At 51.4% G+C, this 18,664-nt stretch overlaps 1 protein-coding gene across 1 annotated transcript in view; it reads right to left on the bottom strand.

The window, feature by feature from the left end:
* The window catches only part of TMEM132B (transmembrane protein 132B), a 109,388-nt gene that overhangs the window by 3,475 nt on the left and 87,249 nt on the right, over window positions 1–18,664 (bottom strand). Inside the window, exons 6-7 of the mRNA XM_040986861.1 lie at window positions 2,630–2,835; window positions 1,223–1,493 (exon numbers count right to left, since the gene is read on the bottom strand). Coding sequence (XP_040842795.1) covers window positions 1,223–1,493; window positions 2,630–2,835 — 477 coding nt within the window. The remainder of the gene's footprint in view (window positions 1–1,222; window positions 1,494–2,629; window positions 2,836–18,664) is intronic.

The raw sequence follows: 18,664 nt of genomic DNA, 5'->3' as shown, positions 1-18,664 counted from the left end.
TGCTGCTGCCCAGTGGCACCTGCCAATCACTGGAGTTTTGTAAAGATCCCTTTGGTTCACTCTCTGTCCTTTGAGATGCACCACGAGAGCAGCCATGTATCTTCCAGGAAGCATTTGATTGAAGGGCAATAACTAAACTGCCTTTGTTGGGACTTTTCCAACAACTCCTTCTTAGGTTTTAAAGATGGGAGACTTGTGGTAAGGAAATGGTGCCGAACCCACCTCCCAGCTAATACCCCTCTGGTGGACAGGCCTATCTCTTCTAGGACCATCCATACTAATGTCCCATGGCTAGCCTTAAAACAGTGAGATTACCCTAAATTAGGGTAATTACCCTAGATTACCCCATGGACTCAACATCGTCACATGGGTCCTGAAGAGTTTCCAAGCTGAAAGCTGAAAGAAAACTCAAGAGAGACTCAAAGCGTGAGAAGGGAACAGCTTGGCCCTCCTGGTGATGGGAAGGGACTACGTGCACCTCTCACCCCAGGGTGAGCCATCAAGCAGCAGTGACCTCAGAACTGTAAACACGAAGAACTAGGTTCTCCAAGAGTCAGCTGAGCTTGGAAGCCAAATCATCCCCAATACTCACAGACAAGGGCTTGGCCCAGCCAAGACACCGATGCCAACAGCATCACACCTTGAGCATAGCACCTAGTCCACCCTGCTGGGACCCACGGGCCACAACTTAACAGGTTAGCGCAGCTTTCAGGTGCCAAATCTGCAGCAATTTCTTATATAGAAACAGAAAAGCAGCAGAACACATTATGTGTCACCCCTATGTGCCTAAATTAACTTTGGTCACATACAAAATACGATTTAACTAATTTACTATGAGCAATAACATTTTTAATTTGTATAAGGAAATAAAAAATACGGTGGTTGGATATTATACAATGCACATATGCAATGAAACATCTCACAGTACCACGTAAGTGTTCAAGGGATAAGAGAACTAAATGATTAAACTTGGAGGTGTGGGCAAAACCAGCTCCCAAAGGGCCCACCACCTTCTGCCAGCAGGGTACCACACTGGGCAGAGGTTATCTGTTCTCAACCCTTCACCATGCCAAACTCAACCTGAGTTCTAGGTTGCCACGTGGCCGCTCATCTCCCACACATATGTGCATGTGGGTAATTGGCACACACACACGCTCGTGTGCATACGTGTGTGTGCACACACAGCTGACGTAGGCACAGGCAACAGAGCGGGCAGCCTTACCTGCACAGTGGTGATCCCCGGCTCCCGACCAGCCAGCGTCCTGCCATCCTGTAACTGGGCGACTTTTGGCTCCTCCACCTTCATGAACTCCGTCACAAGGTCAGTGATGTCAAACTGCCACTCGGAGCCCAGCATGTAGGTCAGCTGGCCCAGGTCCGGAGACTCAGTCACAAACTGGGTGAGGACGCGCACCACGGCATGCTGGTACTGCAGGGAGCACCCGCGCCCCTTCTTCTCCTCGTCCTCCTCCTCATCGCTCTCGCGGGTGGGCCTGGAGCATTGGCAAACCCAACAGAGTAAACACCGTCTGTCACAGTCAGCATCTACGTGATGACAGGGGGAGAATTGGCGGCCGGGCTCCGCTCCAGCTGCCGCCCATTCACCCCTTGCCTGTCCACTCACTCAACAAGCACCTGTCAGCCCACACCAGGGACCAGGCGGATAACAGGTATGGACCCCAGATAGGTAGGGCTGGGTCTCTGCCCCTGGGTTCTAGAGGCACCATTTAAAACTTCTCCCTAGGCAGGAATGACATGGCACTCCTTGTCTGGGCAGGGAATGTGGGGGTTCCTGTGGCTGGAGAACAGAGGCTCCACTTCCTGACTCCTCTCAGCCTTGAGCCATCACCCCGCTTTGAAGCTTTCAACCTGCAACATATAACCAAGCTGCTCTCGCCAGCACTGTTGCCAGACACTGCCGGCTGCAGCGAGCTTTCTGCCCTCAAAGGGTTCACCCACTGCGTGGAGGCCTCCTCCAGGTGGACTGATCTGACATCCAGGACTGTCCTGTAGCTTCCTGACAGGAAGTGCCGCTGACTTAGTGTCTGCCCAAGCAGGAGACGGGCCTCTCAGAGGCCGGTGGCCGTCAGAGTCCTGTGTGAGTGAGCGTCACTTCGCTGGATCCTGCCGACAGCCTCTCCCGCCACTGTCTTTCTCAACTTGCACATGAAGTAACTGAGGGGTAGACGGAGTAAAGTCACTTGGCCAAGGATCCCACAGCTCCAAGTGGGAAAGCCAGGGACACAGCTACAGCCGCCTGATTCCCGAGCCCACGGCCTTCGCATGGAGCTGTGTCCCGGGATGCAGGGAAACTGAGCAGCAGGCTCAGAGGAACGAAGACCGGAAAACAGGACACCTGAAGGCCAGGTCTGGTGCCGAGCGCTGCCTGCCCAGTGCGCCCAACGGTCGCCCCATGAGGCAGTCGCCCTCACTGCTGTTGGGACGAGCACCAGCTTCATTAGAACACCCTCATGCCACGGTGCAAATAAAGTCCCTCGTCACAGTCATCTAAACACCAAGCCCAGACCACAGTTACCCCTGTGGGTGCCGCTTCCTGAAAGTCAGCTTGCCTCCCATGACGGTTTGAGCCCAGGAACAAGGCCACAGTCCTCCTGCCCCGGCTCCTCACCTTCTGTTGGAGGCCACCGGGATCCGCCAGCCTTTGATCTGGCTCAGCTCTGTGTCCGAGATCTCGATCTGCAGGGGCAGCCGGGGCGCCCAGACCGTGACTTCTAACTGGGACGTGAAGTGCTGGTGGGTGAAGTTCACGATGGTGTCCACTTTACTCTTCATTTCTTTCCCATTCACAAAAATGGAGTCACAGTTGTTGGAAACCTTGGCAAAGAGGAAGGACCCCAAGATGCATTAGCAGGAGAAAGATGAGCAGAAATTGACAATGGTGACACCTGATGGGCTGCAGCAGCCCCGGTGTACTGAACGCCACGGCAACCAGAGAACATGGCTTGTGCAAAAGATAATTTGTAGGCACTAATTAGGGACAAATACTGATAAATAGACTCCAGGAAAACCACTTTGTGTTACAAAATCCTGACAAGCAAGACCATAAACATAATTTAATGAAGCTGCATAACCTCCATTGGCTTTTGTCTGTGTGTTTTCTCCACCTTGCCTTTTTTATGTACTCAGACTATCACTGATCAAACCCCAGGTGCATCTTAGTTCACTCTTGTACCATTTCTGAAGGTGCATAAAAGTTTTTCATGTTACTAAAAAAGGCACTTTCTTCAAGTCACAAAGATCTTCTGAAAAATCAAAGACAGCTTTGAACTAGATTAAAATCCTGGTAGACAAAACACTCGTGACGTGTGCTAGAAACACAGCTGTAATGAGGCTGGCCCTATTGGACAGCGTGCCAGTGCGGACGTAGCACCCTGCTTTAGCCTCTCACTCAGCCTTGGGGTACCTCATTTCTGCACACACCAGCCCGCGGCAGCCCCCTTTTCACTTCCCGTCTTGCAGACAGCCAGCCAGCACATTGCCGAGTTCTCTCCGGAACCACAGGACAATGCGTCTGTGTGTCTTGGTGGAGAACGGGAGGGGGGAGCAAAGTCACTTCTGGTGTGTCAGACACTAAATGACCCATCACTGCACGACAGTCACAGAGTTAAGGACCTAGGTTCTGATTTTACAGATGGGAAACCGAAGCCAGCAAGGTGACCCAAGGCTCAGGGCCACACGCCACTTCAGGGGCGCAGCAGCAGAGCCTGCCCCCCAAAGACCACGTGCCCATCTTCCCTTCCTCAGCTGGACTGACAACAGCAGCTCAGCATGCCTACACGGCCAGTGGCCCGCTGGACATCAACAGGCAACTGGCTCAGTAGCGATGCCACAGGCCCAACGCCCACTCAGAGACGAAACTGCCAAGGGTGCGAAGCAAATCACCCCCACACCTCAGCAATGGCACGACTGAAGGTGCTCCATTCAGAAGGAAGAGCTCAACAGCCCACCAAAGAGCTCACCAGTGACACTAAAGATCCAGAGAAAGTAACCGGGGGACACCCACGACTCCCCAGCGCCCCCAGTGAGGGAGACAGACACCTGTCCCTCCTGCGTCGCAAACCCAACACACCTTTAAGGGTGCTGAACTCACCTGGGACTTTGATATCGTCACCCTGGCCCCCAGGGCATGAGCAGGGCACCTGGGCAGCCGCCGGGAGGCAGGCAGCACCCATTTCTGGGGCACCTTCCTTTTTCTTTATAACATAGCAGTCCCCAGGCCTCTGCTGCCCAGTCACATGCCCCCAAATCCCCGTGGGAGCTGAAAAGGATGTTTCTTGGGCTTCTGAAACTTGAGTATCCATTCTTCCCATCCCACTCTTTGGCTGACTTTTCAAATGGGAAGAAGAAACATGCTGAAGCACAAGGCATCTTCGAGGGACTGAAATCTGCGTGACTGCTCCCAGGATTGCAGGAGCCACACAAGATTTCCATTGAGAGCAGAGAATGGAACGGTGGCTGGCATCCTTGTGTTTGGTCCCCGCGATGCTGACACCGGCTGAGCCTGCCTGTCATCCATTAAGGTACCGAACAGGGTCTGGGGCACCCTTGTATGCTCCTGCTTTCCCCCAGGAGCATTGCCCTGGGAGATGCTGAAGGCTCAGCGCTAGCCTCTCCCCCGACTCAGTGTTGCTCTGTCCGCCCCGCAAGAAATGCTACTGCGGATGCTTCCGGGGCTTACGCTCAGGGGATGCTTCTAGCTCAGGGGGCGTCACCTACTGCTCAGACTCTCCCAGCCCCACCTCTCAGCTCTCTGGCACTGGTGGAAAATTCTAGATCTTCCTCATTGGCTGATCTGCCTCCCCACTCAAGCCTACATCAAGTCACTGGCTCCCATGCCTCTAATGAGAACGCAGCAGCCGTGGAAGGCAGATGCCTTTCCTGCACATGAGAAATGAAATCCCAGCTAGGGACCCCGCATCCTTTGCAGCACTGGCCAGCAAGGCCTGACCCTCCCATGGGCACAGGGAGTAAACCACCCATATGGAAAAAGTGAATTCATTAAAAACACAATGAAGTGGGTGAGCTTAGCAATTCCAAGTGGTGAAAATCATTTGAGGTTTTCTTATGGGACAGTCATACTCTTTATTAAAAAAAAAAAAAAGTGTGTGTCCCTCATTCTTAAAACATCCCAATCGCAGCTCACTATATCAAGTGCTGAAAGCTGAAGGACATGGCGAGTTCTAGGACATATAACAGATGTACAAAAGGCAGTCTGTCAATCAGGGCTCATCAAGACTCCACCCTCCCTATATGTCCATTGTGAAGTCACCTGCTTAGCTGTAACCCCCAAATTCTACCCAGGCGCCGGGAGGAAGCAGATCCGAGAACATCATGGCTGTCCAGCTCAAGGTAGCACACCGGCACCCTGCTTTCATGCCTTAGCTGTCCCCCAAGATAGGACCACAGCTGGACAGGGCCAGGGCAAGTGGCAGGGGTAGGGGCAGGGCCAGGAACAGGGCAGGGACAGGGGCAGGGGCAGGGCCAGGAACAGGGCAGGGACAGGGGCAGGGATAGGGCCAGGAACAGAGTAGGGACAGGGACAAGGACAGGGGAAATGGGGTCTGAATCCTCTTCAGCACATGTGAGTGGGGGCCTTCCAGCAACGCACTGGGGTTCTGCTCTGTACAATGAAGAGAATCTAGCAGGATCAATGTCCTGAGGATTTAGAATTACAATCAGAGAGGGAGAGAGAATGAGTGAGTGTGTGCATGTGTGTATGCTGTGTGTGTGTTGGGTACGTGTGTGTGTGTACATTGTGTGTGGCTGGGTATGTGTGTTTATGAGGGCTTGTCAGCAAGTTAGGACAAGGTCATGAAAAATGTTATTTACAACATCAAGAAAAAAGCTATGCCTGGATTTCAAAAGCTTTTGCACCAAGTAATCTTAGCTTTTAATTCCACTTTTCTGTGAAATTTTACAAATGTTAAAATTTCATATTTTTTAATATAGACATAAAGAATGAATACTACGTGAAGAAACACCTTTGGTGCGCCACTGTCGTCTGGTGAAGCTGCACTGCAGACAATGTGGAGCTCAGCACAGTGGACCCTATCTCCACCCCCGTTGCCCCATCAGATGGCTCCGTGAGCCGGGCTCCCTATACGAGAAAACAGACAACGCTGGTCCTTTTCCACAGGAGGACAAGCCCTGCCCAGGTCACAGCCAACCAGCTCAGACCCCTTCACAAACACTACCAACATGCCGCCCCTCATCAAGGCAACGCCAGCACCCCAGACACAGGAAGGCAACTTGGTGCTCAGCTTAGCACTGGTCTATTTGTGGGATGTTTTCTTTTTAGCATTTTGTCCTATGACGTAAGGAGATGTAAAAAGCACTTCAGTGCTCAAAGCCCAGGAAAGGAGCCAGGCCCTTCACACTCATCAGCCAGCACCCAGAAGGCATGCGGGGCTACTTGTGCTGTGGCAGCCCAGCATACAGCACGCACAGCCTCCAGCAGCGAGCCAACCTGCTGAGCACAGGTGCTGGGGCTGCAGGCTGAGGTGTTGAGGTCTTGCACGTAAATTAGTCACAGAACAGAAAACAACCAGTTTGGGAGCAGAACCATAGTCTGCAAGGAAAAGGAAGAAAACCAGTTATGATCTCCCTCCCTCCCTCCCTAAAAAAAGAAACTTCTAGAGAAGAATGCTGTGCATTTGTGAAGTTGAGATGCAAACGCTGTAAGTGAGGATTTTTATCTCCAAGAGCAATACAAATGGCAGCCCACACTGTCGCCTGCTCTGGGACATAGGAAAGCCAAGACGAAAGGACCAAGATGGGAGATTCTAACAACTCCTAGAGAAGGCTGCGTACCCAGTGATTTCCAGAGACTCCCAGCAAACCAGAGCTCAGCCACGAGAAAGACAACACCCCAACAGCACAGCCACCAGGATCTGCCCCGCAGCAGCCACAGGGAGGAAGGCCTGGCTGGAATCCTGGATCTTCAGTTCCTCCGGACAGACAGCCCAAGAAGCAGCTCCAGAGTAAAACCAGAGTGTTAGGGTCAGCTCAAAGAGCTGTGCATGTGTCACCTCTCTGCATGTCGGCGGCAGGATCCCAGACCTCGCCCTGAGGAGCCTTCACCAATGCAGCTCAGCTCACCCAGCTTCAAACACACGTGCCCAGAGCAGAATCCAGTTTACACAGACATTTCACCCATTTCACAGCACGGCCAACCTGGAATAAGGCCAAGAGCAAGGCTGGTGGGGGTTGTTCAATCCCTCCCACACCTGCTGCCCAGGGGGGCTCTGCTTGAGAAGGAATCTGGGCTCAGGCGTGAAGGTGCACCGGGACTGGCTGCTGCTGTCTACTCGGGCCCCAGGCTGGGGACAGTGCCACCGGGACTGGCTGCTGCTGTCTGCTCAGGCCCCAGGCTGGGGACAATGCCACCGGGACTGGCTGGTGCTGTCTACTCAGGCCTCAGGCTGGGGACAGTGCCACCGGGACTGGCTGGTGCTGTCTACTCAGGCCCCAGGCTGGGGACAGTGCCACCGGGACTGGCTGGTGCTGTCTGCTCGGGCCCCAGGCTGGGGACAGTGCCACCGGGACTGGCTGGTGCTGTCTGCTCAGGCCTCAGGCTGGGGACAGCGCCACCGGGACTGGCTGGTGCTGTCTGCTCAGGCCCCAGGCTGGGGACAGCGCCACCGGGACTGGCTGGTGCTGTCTGCTCAGGCCTCAGGCTGGGGACAGTGCCACCGGGACTAGCTGCTGCTGTCTGCTCAGGCCCCAGGCTGGGGACAGCGCCCTTCCACATGATTTCTGTCATTCTGCTCCAATGGGTGAGCCCATATACCTTTGCACATTCCTTCCAGGCCCCATCTGTTTGCCTGCTCCGCACGCTGCTACTGTCCTCCCAACACAAACATGGATCCATCAAAACTGCCGCCCTTCATCCAGAGAGCTCTCCGTCCCTTACCTCCTTCCTGCATCAAGAGCCTGACCCTGGTAACTTCTGGACATCCCACTGTCAGAAACGCCCCTGGCACTCCTCTGCCTCATACACACCCCTCAAGACCCAACTCAAACACCACCATCTCCACAGTCCTTCCTGTCTCTCCACCCATCACATTGTGACCCACTTTAGGGCACTGGCCAGGTATTAGTTACCTACGAATGCATAGCAGCTCACTCCACAGTAAATCCAATGTGTGCTAATGAATTAACAGAGCGAATGCATTAGCTGAGGCTTAAATGGAGCATCTCCTGGGCTGTCTGCCCCATAGCTCAGTGGTTTCCATATCTTTAAATCATAATCCATTTGGACTCAGAGCGGGTGCATGGAGATGAGAAGTGGGATACTGTGTGGGTGCTCTCTGTCACCTCCCCCTCCATACCCACACCCAGGTATGGCTGGCACAGGTGTCTCCCACTCACAGTGTGGACAAGGCTGATGGCACAGGCCTGCCTGCTCAGCTTTCTTCTAAGCAGTAGTGTCTATAGCATGATGGGTTCCTTGAACAAACTACATTAGTTTCTGAAGTATACTATAATAAATGGACATGGAAAGCTTTGAAGGGCATGTCCATGTGCTACTAAAACTCATTTTCTATCCCAGTAGTGACTTGTGGGCCAGGCCCGAAGACGTGTGTTCTGGAAGCAGACGGTGCCCAACAGCTCTGCTGACACATTCCCTAGATGACTATCAATCTCACTTGAGGATGCTGTCAAGGGTTGCCATCTTGCAGATGACTCCACAGAAGCCTGGAGGGACAGCATCTGCTCTGCACACAAGATCAGCACCGTCTGCAGAGAACAAGGGGTCTGGGCAACACCTGGCAACCCCCGTACAGAGCGTGCCCACCACCTACTGCCACAGCGGCCCTTCCATCCACACAGGGAGTGAGTCCCCACTCTCTCCTGTCTGCCAGGCACAAGGGCAGTGTGTTTTTGAGAACAATGGACCGACCCCGTGTCTAACAGGCTATGGTCAGGCTCCCCAGAAGAGCCCACAGTGATGGACACCTGGTACGGTGGCGAGGATGCTCCCAGCGGAACGCCCACATCTCATATCAGAGTGCTTGGATTCAAACCCAGGACAGTGCGGCCATGAGGTAAGGGCCCACCCTCCTCCAGGGATGGCAAGCTGAGACCATGGCCTAGCAGCCTCACTCACTGGATTCTACTGAGAGATGCAGCCAGGGAATGCCAGAGGATACTGCTCCATCCCAGCACCTTGCTAACACACTAGGCATGCTCCCACAGCAGCAGTGCAGACCTGCAATCCACCAGCACAGCAGAGGTGACCCTGAGACATTATGGAGGAAAAGAGGTGGCGTGATGAACAGCAAAGCGCTGTCAGGCTCTCCTGAGAAACTCGCTGTAGATGTTACTGAGTGGGGAAGAAGCTCAATCCTCAGGGTATCCTTGAAAATCACAGATATATTTTAACATTTCATTTATGGTTCCTTATTTGAAAAGCAGAACAAGAGAGAGAGAAAAACAAAGATCTTTCATCCACTGGTTCATGCTTCAAATGGCCACAATAGGCAGGATTGGCCCAGTCAGAAGCTGGGACCTTGGAACTCCAGCTGGCTCTCCCATACGGGTGGCAGGGAGCCAAGTACTTGGGCCATTTTCCACTGCTTTCTCAGGTGGCTTAGCAAGGACCTGGACCAGAAGTGCAACAGTCAGAACTTGAACTGATGCTGCAATATGGGATGCCAGCATCGTAGGTGGAAGCTTAACTCACTGGGCCATGACACGGCCCCAATGGAGACTTATACAGTAAGCAAATGATGAGGAGCTGGCAGTTCTAGAACAGCAATAAGATAATAAGAACCAGGTAATAAGGTACCAGGACAGTTCTCAACAAGCTGACATCAATGATTCTTCCGATTTAACACTCGGTTAAGATACTGCCTGGGATGCTGGAGCCCATCCATGCCAGAGTGCCCGGGTTAGAGCCTTCGCTCGATTGTGAACCTCATTCTAACTCCTTCCTCATGTGCACCCTGAGAAGCAGTAGATGATGGTGCCACGTTCTGGATCTCCTGCATCCACACGGGCAAGCGAGATGGAGCTTCAGGCTCCTGGCTTCAGCCGGGCCAGCCCTGCTCACTGCAGACATCGGGGAGTGAGCCAGTGGAAGAGTCTCTCTCTCTCTTCTCTCTCCTCCTTTCCTCTCTAAAATATGACTTTCAAATAAAAAAATAAATGAATTTTTAAAAAAGTGTTACTCACCCTCTAAAGACAAAGGCAGGTGCAGAAACTGCTTGAGAGAGGAGTTGCTGGATTTACATAAGTTTAAGAGTATCCCCCCCCCAAAAAAAAGAATATTTTCAAAGTACACTTGAAGAGGTAAATGTGTTATGACAATATCGCCACATGTAGAAAATAAAAAGGAAGCATCTTAAAGGAACAAGATGGAAATTTCAGAGTTGGAAGGTATTCGAACTGGAGTGAAAGATGCACCAGAGAACTTAAAAGTAGAACGGAGATAACAGAAAAAAAAGCAGCAGAAAAGCTGAGGACAGATTGTTGACTTGCAGCCCAAATAAGAGAAAATAGGAGTGAATGAAAGTGGACGATGGGCTGCAGCGGACTGACTCGCAGGTGATTGGGGTGTGGGCTTGCGGGGGCCTTGATGGGGATGGCACCAGCATGGTTGTGTAGGGATCTGGGAGCTCCCGCCCAGGCAGGTGGAGCAAGCCTGAGAATTGCCCACGTGCTTGATCCCAGGCCAGGGGCAGGAGGCTAAGCAGAGCCCTGGATTAGCATGCTGGCATGGAGTGCTGGTGAACTGGGCCAGGGAACCCACGCGCTCCAGGGGGGAAGGAACTATGAATTGGTCAGGGAAAGGGGCGGGGGATGTGGTGGAGGAAGGACTACTGAGGGAGCATGCAGCAGGCAAGGGACTCCCATCCACAAGGCCACAGTACTTGCAGGGAAGCGAGGAATCAGAAGACAGAGTGGATCGCTGGGCTCAGAACTCCAATCATGGGGAGAATTGTAGGATCTGTGTCTGACAACGAAGTGCATGTGTCAAAACTGGGCCTCCTCAGTGGCCTACATGGAGTAGTGGATGACAACCCAGAAGCTCACTGAAAATATGTCAGACCATTGGAGCCTGCAGAGGACATCTGGTACCACAGCAAGGGAGGGAGGACAGAGCAAATTGGTCAACTATCCCAGCCGAGCTTGACAGCAAATTTCTGGGTGGGTGGGGACTTTAAGGTGGACTAAGTCAGACAATGGACCTTGGAAGGATTCCCTCAAGCTTGGATCGGCAAGATCAACAGCTTTTCAGAACTATCGAAACCACTTGAGCAGAACCCTCGGAGCATGCTTCACATCGGGGACCCTGGAATGACATCGGGCTTCGGCCTGGCCCAGCCCCAACCGCTGCGGGGGGGACGTGGACCAGTCAGCAGATGGAAGATGTCGTGTGTGTGTGTGTGTGTGTGTGTGCGCGCATGCACCTTGCACACACACATTTCCAAAAAATAATGATAAAAATAAATAACTTCTTAAAACATTTTCAATTCAAAAACACAAAATTCATACTCAGGAACATCACATCACAATCACAGTTATGAGAAACAAGACCAGAGAAAATATTAAAGACAGCAAAAAGAAAAGAAAAAGAAAAATGACTCATTCCATACAAGGTAAATCCAGTAAGAGTAATGGCTGACTTCTCATCCAAAAAACACAGAACCCCCGGCAGTGGGACAGCTCAAAACAGTAAGTCATCCAAGAATCCTACATCCAGCAAAGTGTCTTCCAAAAAGTCAATACATTGCTAAACAAACTGACGAAAGTGTTAGCAGGTTCAGCTCTTCAAGCTGAATGCAAATTGCCCAGATAAACTGACTGCACGTGGAAGAAAATAACATGAGTAAAAGTAACTAATTATAAAATACAGCGTGAACGCACATTTCCTTTGCTCCTCATAACGGATCCCAAAAAGCATTTCTATAAAACAGCGTGTGTTTAATTGCATCGTAAGCCGCTAACATGTAGAAATATAATACAGTTGGCGATAACAGCCAGAGGAGGTGGGAGGGAGCAACGCTGTGTGCAAAGGAGAACAGGACACTAAACGGGAGCTGAGATTCATAGAGGGAAACCGAGCAAGCCGGTCCATAAGGAAGTTAACAGACACGCCATATAAACACGTACTTGCCGCCCTCCTTCTCTCTAGGCTTATTTTTAAGACACAAAATTTTATAATAATGTATGCAAGGTTTACACTAAATATGTAAGACAGCTTTAGCACAAAAAAGGATAGAGTAAATAAAAGAGCATTTCCATGTATCAGTATAATTAAGTTATTATAGAATCCGGAAAAAAATCTGAAGTTGATCTGATAAGCTCACATACAGGTGAGCTATACTATAGCAACACTATAGCAAGTACAAAAATAGTGAGTGAAAATACCACTAAAGAATATTGTTTAACACTATAGCATGCTCGTTTCAGTTGGATTCTTGTCTCCTACAACAGAGGTTTCTTTCCATCTACATTTTAAGTCTTGGAGAATCGTGTTTTTCCAATGACTGAAATCTAACACACAGACAGGAACCGTCAGACCGTCTCTGCGTTGGATTCCACCTGGAGGTCCAATCTCTGTGGCCCCCAGCCCCTCCCCACCCAACGCTGTGTCTACCCTGTAATCAGCGAAGCACAGGGATCCCCAAGAGTCCAGGCACAGCCATATTATGAAACAAACTGAGCGGATTCCAAAGTTGCATTGCACCAGAATGAACATCACTGGATGCCATTTCCCAGGCACTTTTTAAAAAATATTTATTTTCTTTTTATTGGAAAGTCAGATATACAGACAGGAGGAGAGACAGAGAGCAAGACCTTCAGTCTGCTGGTTCACTCCCCAAGTGGCCACAACAGCCGGAGCTGGGCCAATCTGAAGCCAGGAGCCAGGAGCCTCCCCTGGGTCTCCACGTGGGTGCAGGGTCCCAAGGCTCTGGGCCGTCCTCGACTGCTTTCCCAGGCCACAAGCAGGGAGCTGGATGGGAAGCGGGGCCACCGGGATTCGAACCAGTGCCCATATGGGATCCTAACACATAAAGGCGAGGACTTTAGCCACTAGGCTACCACAACAGGCCCACGCACTTTATTGAAAGGACCCTGTGCGTGACTGTTGGCTTCATTTTTGTCCCACAGTTTCAGGTTTCAGACTCATTCTGTGACACATTTTATCTCTTTCCACAAAAACGTTACCATCATGTGTGCTCCGACTTCTGCTCCAGCATCTGCAGCGGCACCCCGTGATCTTTGCTAACCATGTTTATTTTCTTCCATTTTAGTGTTTGATCTTTTCCATGCTAAAATACTTGCCTCTCTTATCTCTTATTGACCCAACCTGTCTAGATATAAAGCCTAGAACTTGAGCAAAAGCAGAACAAATCCCCTAATCCCTTCACCTCGGGTGCTCACCTGTAACGTGAAACTCAGAGCGCCTACTGTAATAGCATGTCTGTCGTGAGAAACACAGCACTCCACCATTACTGGCTGCTATTTCCACTTGCTGGTTAGAAGGACAGAACTCCTCTGAAAGTCACGAGGACAGGAAGGCATCACCACCCGCACAGGACGCCCTGGGAACCAGGACACGGAGGGCCACAGGCCCACCCTCTGTGCCTCCCTCCTGCTGTGGTGCGGGATATTAGCTCTGCCCATGCATGCATGTGGCAGCCACAATGCCTGCTCTAACTGCACTGACAGTAAACTTATTTCCACTCATGGGATGATGAGCTGATGGGTCCAGCTCAATGGAAGTACTGTCCAATCAGCTTTAACAGGTGGAGTCACATGGTGGCCATAGGGCTGCTAGCAGGCCACTCATTGGACTGCTATATAGTTACCATACACTTGGACAGAGGGAAGAGGAAGCAGTAGGATGACAGGAGGGGAGGGAAGGGGAAAGGAAAGGGGAGGGAAGGAGCAAGGAGGGAGGGAGGGAGAGAGGGAGGGAAGGAGGGAGGGAGAGAGGGAGGGAGGAGAAAGGAGGGAGGGAGAGAGGGAGGGAGAGAGGGAGGGAGGCGTCTCATCCTGGAAAGCCAGTGCAAGAGCCATAGGTATAATTAGGGCTAGCAAGATTCCCAGACCAGTGATGGGTGCCAGTCATCAGAGGCAAGCGTGCCAGCCAGCACTTCCCCATTTTGTTTTCCTCAGTCTACACTCACCCTCCCCTTTTTGCCTTCATAACTGCCTTTCCCCTAAGTCAAACAGCCGTGTGCACAGTCTCTTCTCAAAAACCAGGGAGTTGGACCGCAGGGGTTCTCAGGTGCACCTGCCATGGAGCCTGGCAATAAGCTTGTGAGAACTCAATCAGCCATGACTCCATCAGCAGGTCTATGCCCTGTTCACAAGCCATGACCTGGGGAAACAAAGCTTCCCTCTTGCCATCCACACCAGGAAAAGAGTGCAGCCACTCCTCTCCGGTATCCCATCAACTTGCCTAAGATCCTGGGAGGTTAGAACCACAGCCTGCAAGCACTCATCCAGATGTGTGCTTATCCATCAGGGCATTACGTCTCGTCACAACAACGAAGTGAAGGGTCCACGTCTTCAGCATTGTGAGTCCCCCCTTTTATAAAGGCTGCATTGAAAGCCCCGACCAACGAGTCAGCAGGCACAGGCCGCTGCCCTGCTGCAGCCCTTCAGTCAGTGTGCTCTGGAGGACAAGCCACGGATGCAAATGTGGACCATGGAGGCGTGGCTCCAGCCCTCCTTTGAGACAGGTGACAAACAACAAGCAAGGAGACACGAAGACAGGTAACAATCCAACAAATGAGCATGGCAATGCCACCAAGTGGTAAATGGGATGGAAGATAGGAACCAGGGAAGGGCTGGAGGGAGGCCAAGGTGAGCCCGCGGGCCACGGGGTTCTGTCTGCTGACCTTTGTCCTTCAGGGCCGGGAGTTGCTGTCAGTCTCACTCAGACATTGAAGCGGTTCTCATTTCTTGGGCCGATGGAAAAGGATTCTTCAAGGGTTCTTTTCTCCCTCTGATCCATCCTTCACACTCTTGCTCAAATCACATTTAATTTTAGTTTATTTCCTAAAATTCTAGTCTTTAAATAATCCCCTCCCGAGGTGCTGGGATAACGCCTGATGGAATTATCACGTCTAGGCCCTGTCCAATCAGGCCTTCCAGTCCTACCCCCGCCCATCTCCTCCCACTGTGCACCTCTCCCAGGGTCTGCACGCTGCTTAACTTCTCCTTCCGCCAGCAGGGTGTGTGTTCTGACTGCCCGATGGACTACTTTCTAGTTATCAAGACCCATGTCACGTTTTCCCGAGCTTATTGCGTAACACTTTTACTGATCGTCCTCTCCCACACCTATGTTCTCCGAGATGGCACGGGCATTTCTGAACAATGTCCTCACTTCCAGCTGGCAAAGCTTGGGGAACTATGGCAACTGCTTGCTTGTGAGCACTGACCCTGGGCGGCAGACCAGCCTCAGCATCCACCCTCAGGAGTCTTGATCACCGTCCACCTTGACCTTCTGGAGCATACACCCAGCCCCATGACAGGAGCTGACAGAGCCTGTACGGTGCTGTGTCAGCTCCTCAAAGCGTCCAGATGACCAAGCAAGGCTTTCAATTCAGGACAGCCGATTTTCATTGGCACATGGATTTTCACCGGCCATTGTGGCTCCCAGGGAGTGAACCGGAAGACAGGAAATCTTTCTGTCTCTCCTTCTCTCTGTAAATCTGCCTTCCCAGTAGAAACAAAATAATCTTAAAAAAGAAGGAGGAGGAGGAGGAGGAGCGTAGCCCAGACACTCTGTGACTGTTAGACAGGGAGGCTGCCAGCAACTTGCTGGCATGTTCGTTCATCTCCTCCCAGTAGTGCAGACCCTGGGGAACGCTCGTCGACAACCTGGATGCCAGAAGGCACCATGACTGAAGCGTGAAGAGGCGGCTTTCCCAGGACAGTCCCACAGGGCTCAGGCTGCGTGCTTCTAAAGAGGGTTTGTGAGACTTCAGAAGTGGAAATAAACACAGAAGGGCTTTGCAAGGAGAGGCTGCTTAAGACTCTAACCCAACTTGCAAGGGAGAAGGAAAATCAGAACAACTGCTTTGAAACAGGTTTCCCCTCAGCCTTTCAGGCCAGACACATTTCTGTGTTGTTTGCAATGATTTGAATGTGCCCCCCAGGGGTGCAGGGGCTGACATTTAACCCCTGCTGTGGGGAAGTAAGAGGGCAGAAACAGCCCAACTCTGCCGGTATTCAGAGCTGGCCTGGGGTTTAGGGGCCACAGAGTAGCTACCTTGTCAGATGGAGCCCCAGCCCTGGATGCTGGTGGCCGTCTGAGAAGAGGGGGAGACGCTGGAGCAGACACTGCGTGATGCTTGCACCTCCCCAGGACTCTGCCAGCAAGAAACCGTCACCAGCTACAGCCTAATGACTTTGGGACTCTTACGAGTCAGAAGTCGCCCAACCTGGGAGACTTTATTATAGCAATGAAAAACAGACTGGACAGCAAGTTACTCAAAGAGCAATTTAGAAAATATAATTCAGAAAGGAGCAATGCCTTGGACAAATGGGTCGAAACAATCTTTCATTGCTGGACACCCACCCCACTTTCAACAGAAGGAAAGGGACATACGTGTTTGTGGGATTGGCATTGTGGCACAGTGAGTAAAGCTCCTTTCTGCAACACAGCATCCCAAGAAGACAGCCTGCTGGAGTCCCAGAGGCCCCTCTTCCAACCCAGCCCCCGGCTGATGCGCCTGGGAAAGGCAGGCATCAGACAGCCTGATGCTGGAGCCCCACACCCATGTTGGGAGACCCAAATGGCACTTGCCTTTGGCCAGCACTGACCATTGCAGCCATCTGGGCAGTGATTCAACAAATGGGTGATCTCTCCCTCTCCCTCCTCCTTCCTTCCTTCATTCTTTCCCAGTCCCCTCCCCAACTCCCTCATCCCCAATTCTTCTCATTCTATGAAAGAGAGTGTATGAGCTATCCTTCTGACTCCCCAAGAGGACCTTGCCGTTGTTTTCAGTGAAACTGGACTTCGACTTCAGCAGCAGCCAAAGCGGCCACATCAGTCTAGTGACGTCTGACAATGAGCCGCAGACACCAACTTCTCCACGTGTTTGGGGAAAAGACAGGGGAGCCTCAGGACCTCTGGGCCATCACGGCTGCTGGGTCATGAAGCTGGACTTCCACTCCGCCTTCCTCTCACATCTGCTACTCCCTAACTTGGAGAAACTTTTCTACAGATAACTTAAAGGGGAAAATCAATACACTTGTGAAGAGCATAGGTGTTTGGCACACAGTAGGTACAAAATAGATGCTAGTTATTCTCACATCCAAAGCCAGCTTCTGAGGCTTATCATGAAAAGCAAAATTTCTTACCATCCCCCGCCCCAGAAGCCATGTCCACTGGAGGTCCACACAGTGTCCCCTGCTCCATGAGCGGCAGCATCAGCTCTGGTTCCCCTGACCTCCCCACAAGACTATTCATACAGCAGCTCCTCCATGCACAGTGCAGGGTCAAGGGGGGAGCAGGCAGGAGGGATGGAAGGAGGGACCGACAAGCTCATCACCCAGCATGGAGACACCAGGTAAGACAGAAAGACAGATGAGCAGGCCCACACACAACATGTGCACAACAACAGACTCCCTGTGGCCTCAGGACGCTGCCCTGTCCCAGGCCAGAGTTCATATGGCCTTTTCAAGTATAGCATTTGCTATAATCAATAAAGATGACAATCTAAACATCCATCAACAGATTGAAAAATCACAAGGTAGAAACATACCGCCAGCAAGCAGAGGGACAAATCACAGGGCATCCATACAATGAGACGCCCCTGCAATCACAAGGAGTGAGTCATTGGCATACAAAATCATGTGGTGGTGGGGAAGGTCAACCGTGAATCTCAGATTAACTGGGCTGCGTGCAAGAAGCGAAAAACCAGACCAAAAAGGAGGAAGAACACACACTTTACAATTCCCTTTATGTAAAACTCTCAAAAATGAAAATTAATCTTCAGTGACAAAGAGGAGGGGAGAGGGCAGGAGACAGAGAATTACCATCGGGCACGAATGCGTGGAGGCCAAGGGCGTGTTCCTGCTTTGACCTGCACACTTGCAAGTCATCCACTAGAAATGCATGCAGCCCAGTGACTGTCAATCACCCCTCTTGCAGCTCTCAGGAAGGAAACTGATGGACATATTGCCTCAACATATCGCCTTGTACCTATATCCACTTGCATTTGCATCTAGATTTTTAAAAGATTATTTTGAAAGGCAGAGTTACAGAGACACACACCTGCACACATACACAGAAATCTTCCGTCCACTGGTTTACTCCCCCAACAGTCCCAACGGCCAAGCCTGGGCCAGGCTAAACCCAAGGGCACTTGCAGATCCCCAGAAGAGAGGAGCAGACACACGCGGCCGTGTTTCCTGGGCAGGTGGAGCTGGTAGTTTGCAGATTTGTGCTGGCTCATTCTGAGATAGCCCTGAACTGTGCAGAAGTGAATCCAAGTGTTAGTTCTTAATTAGAGATGCCAAAGACAGAAATGAACAAATGATCTAATTAATACTGGAATCACTAATGGAGCTGACAGGAACAGAAGGTTAAAAATACAGCGGTATCTATCCTTGGCCAACAGGAAATATATGACACACCTCCAATTAGAACGGAACAATAAAAGTCCAAATTACC

The sequence above is a fragment of the Ochotona curzoniae genome, unplaced genomic scaffold (assembly GCF_017591425.1).
Source record: "Ochotona curzoniae isolate NIBS_2020 unplaced genomic scaffold, NIBS_Ocur_1.0 contig_46, whole genome shotgun sequence".
Taxonomy (NCBI): Eukaryota; Metazoa; Chordata; class Mammalia; order Lagomorpha; family Ochotonidae; genus Ochotona; species Ochotona curzoniae.
Note: the sequence above shows the minus strand (reverse complement) of the source record. Positions and strands in the feature narration are given on the sequence as shown.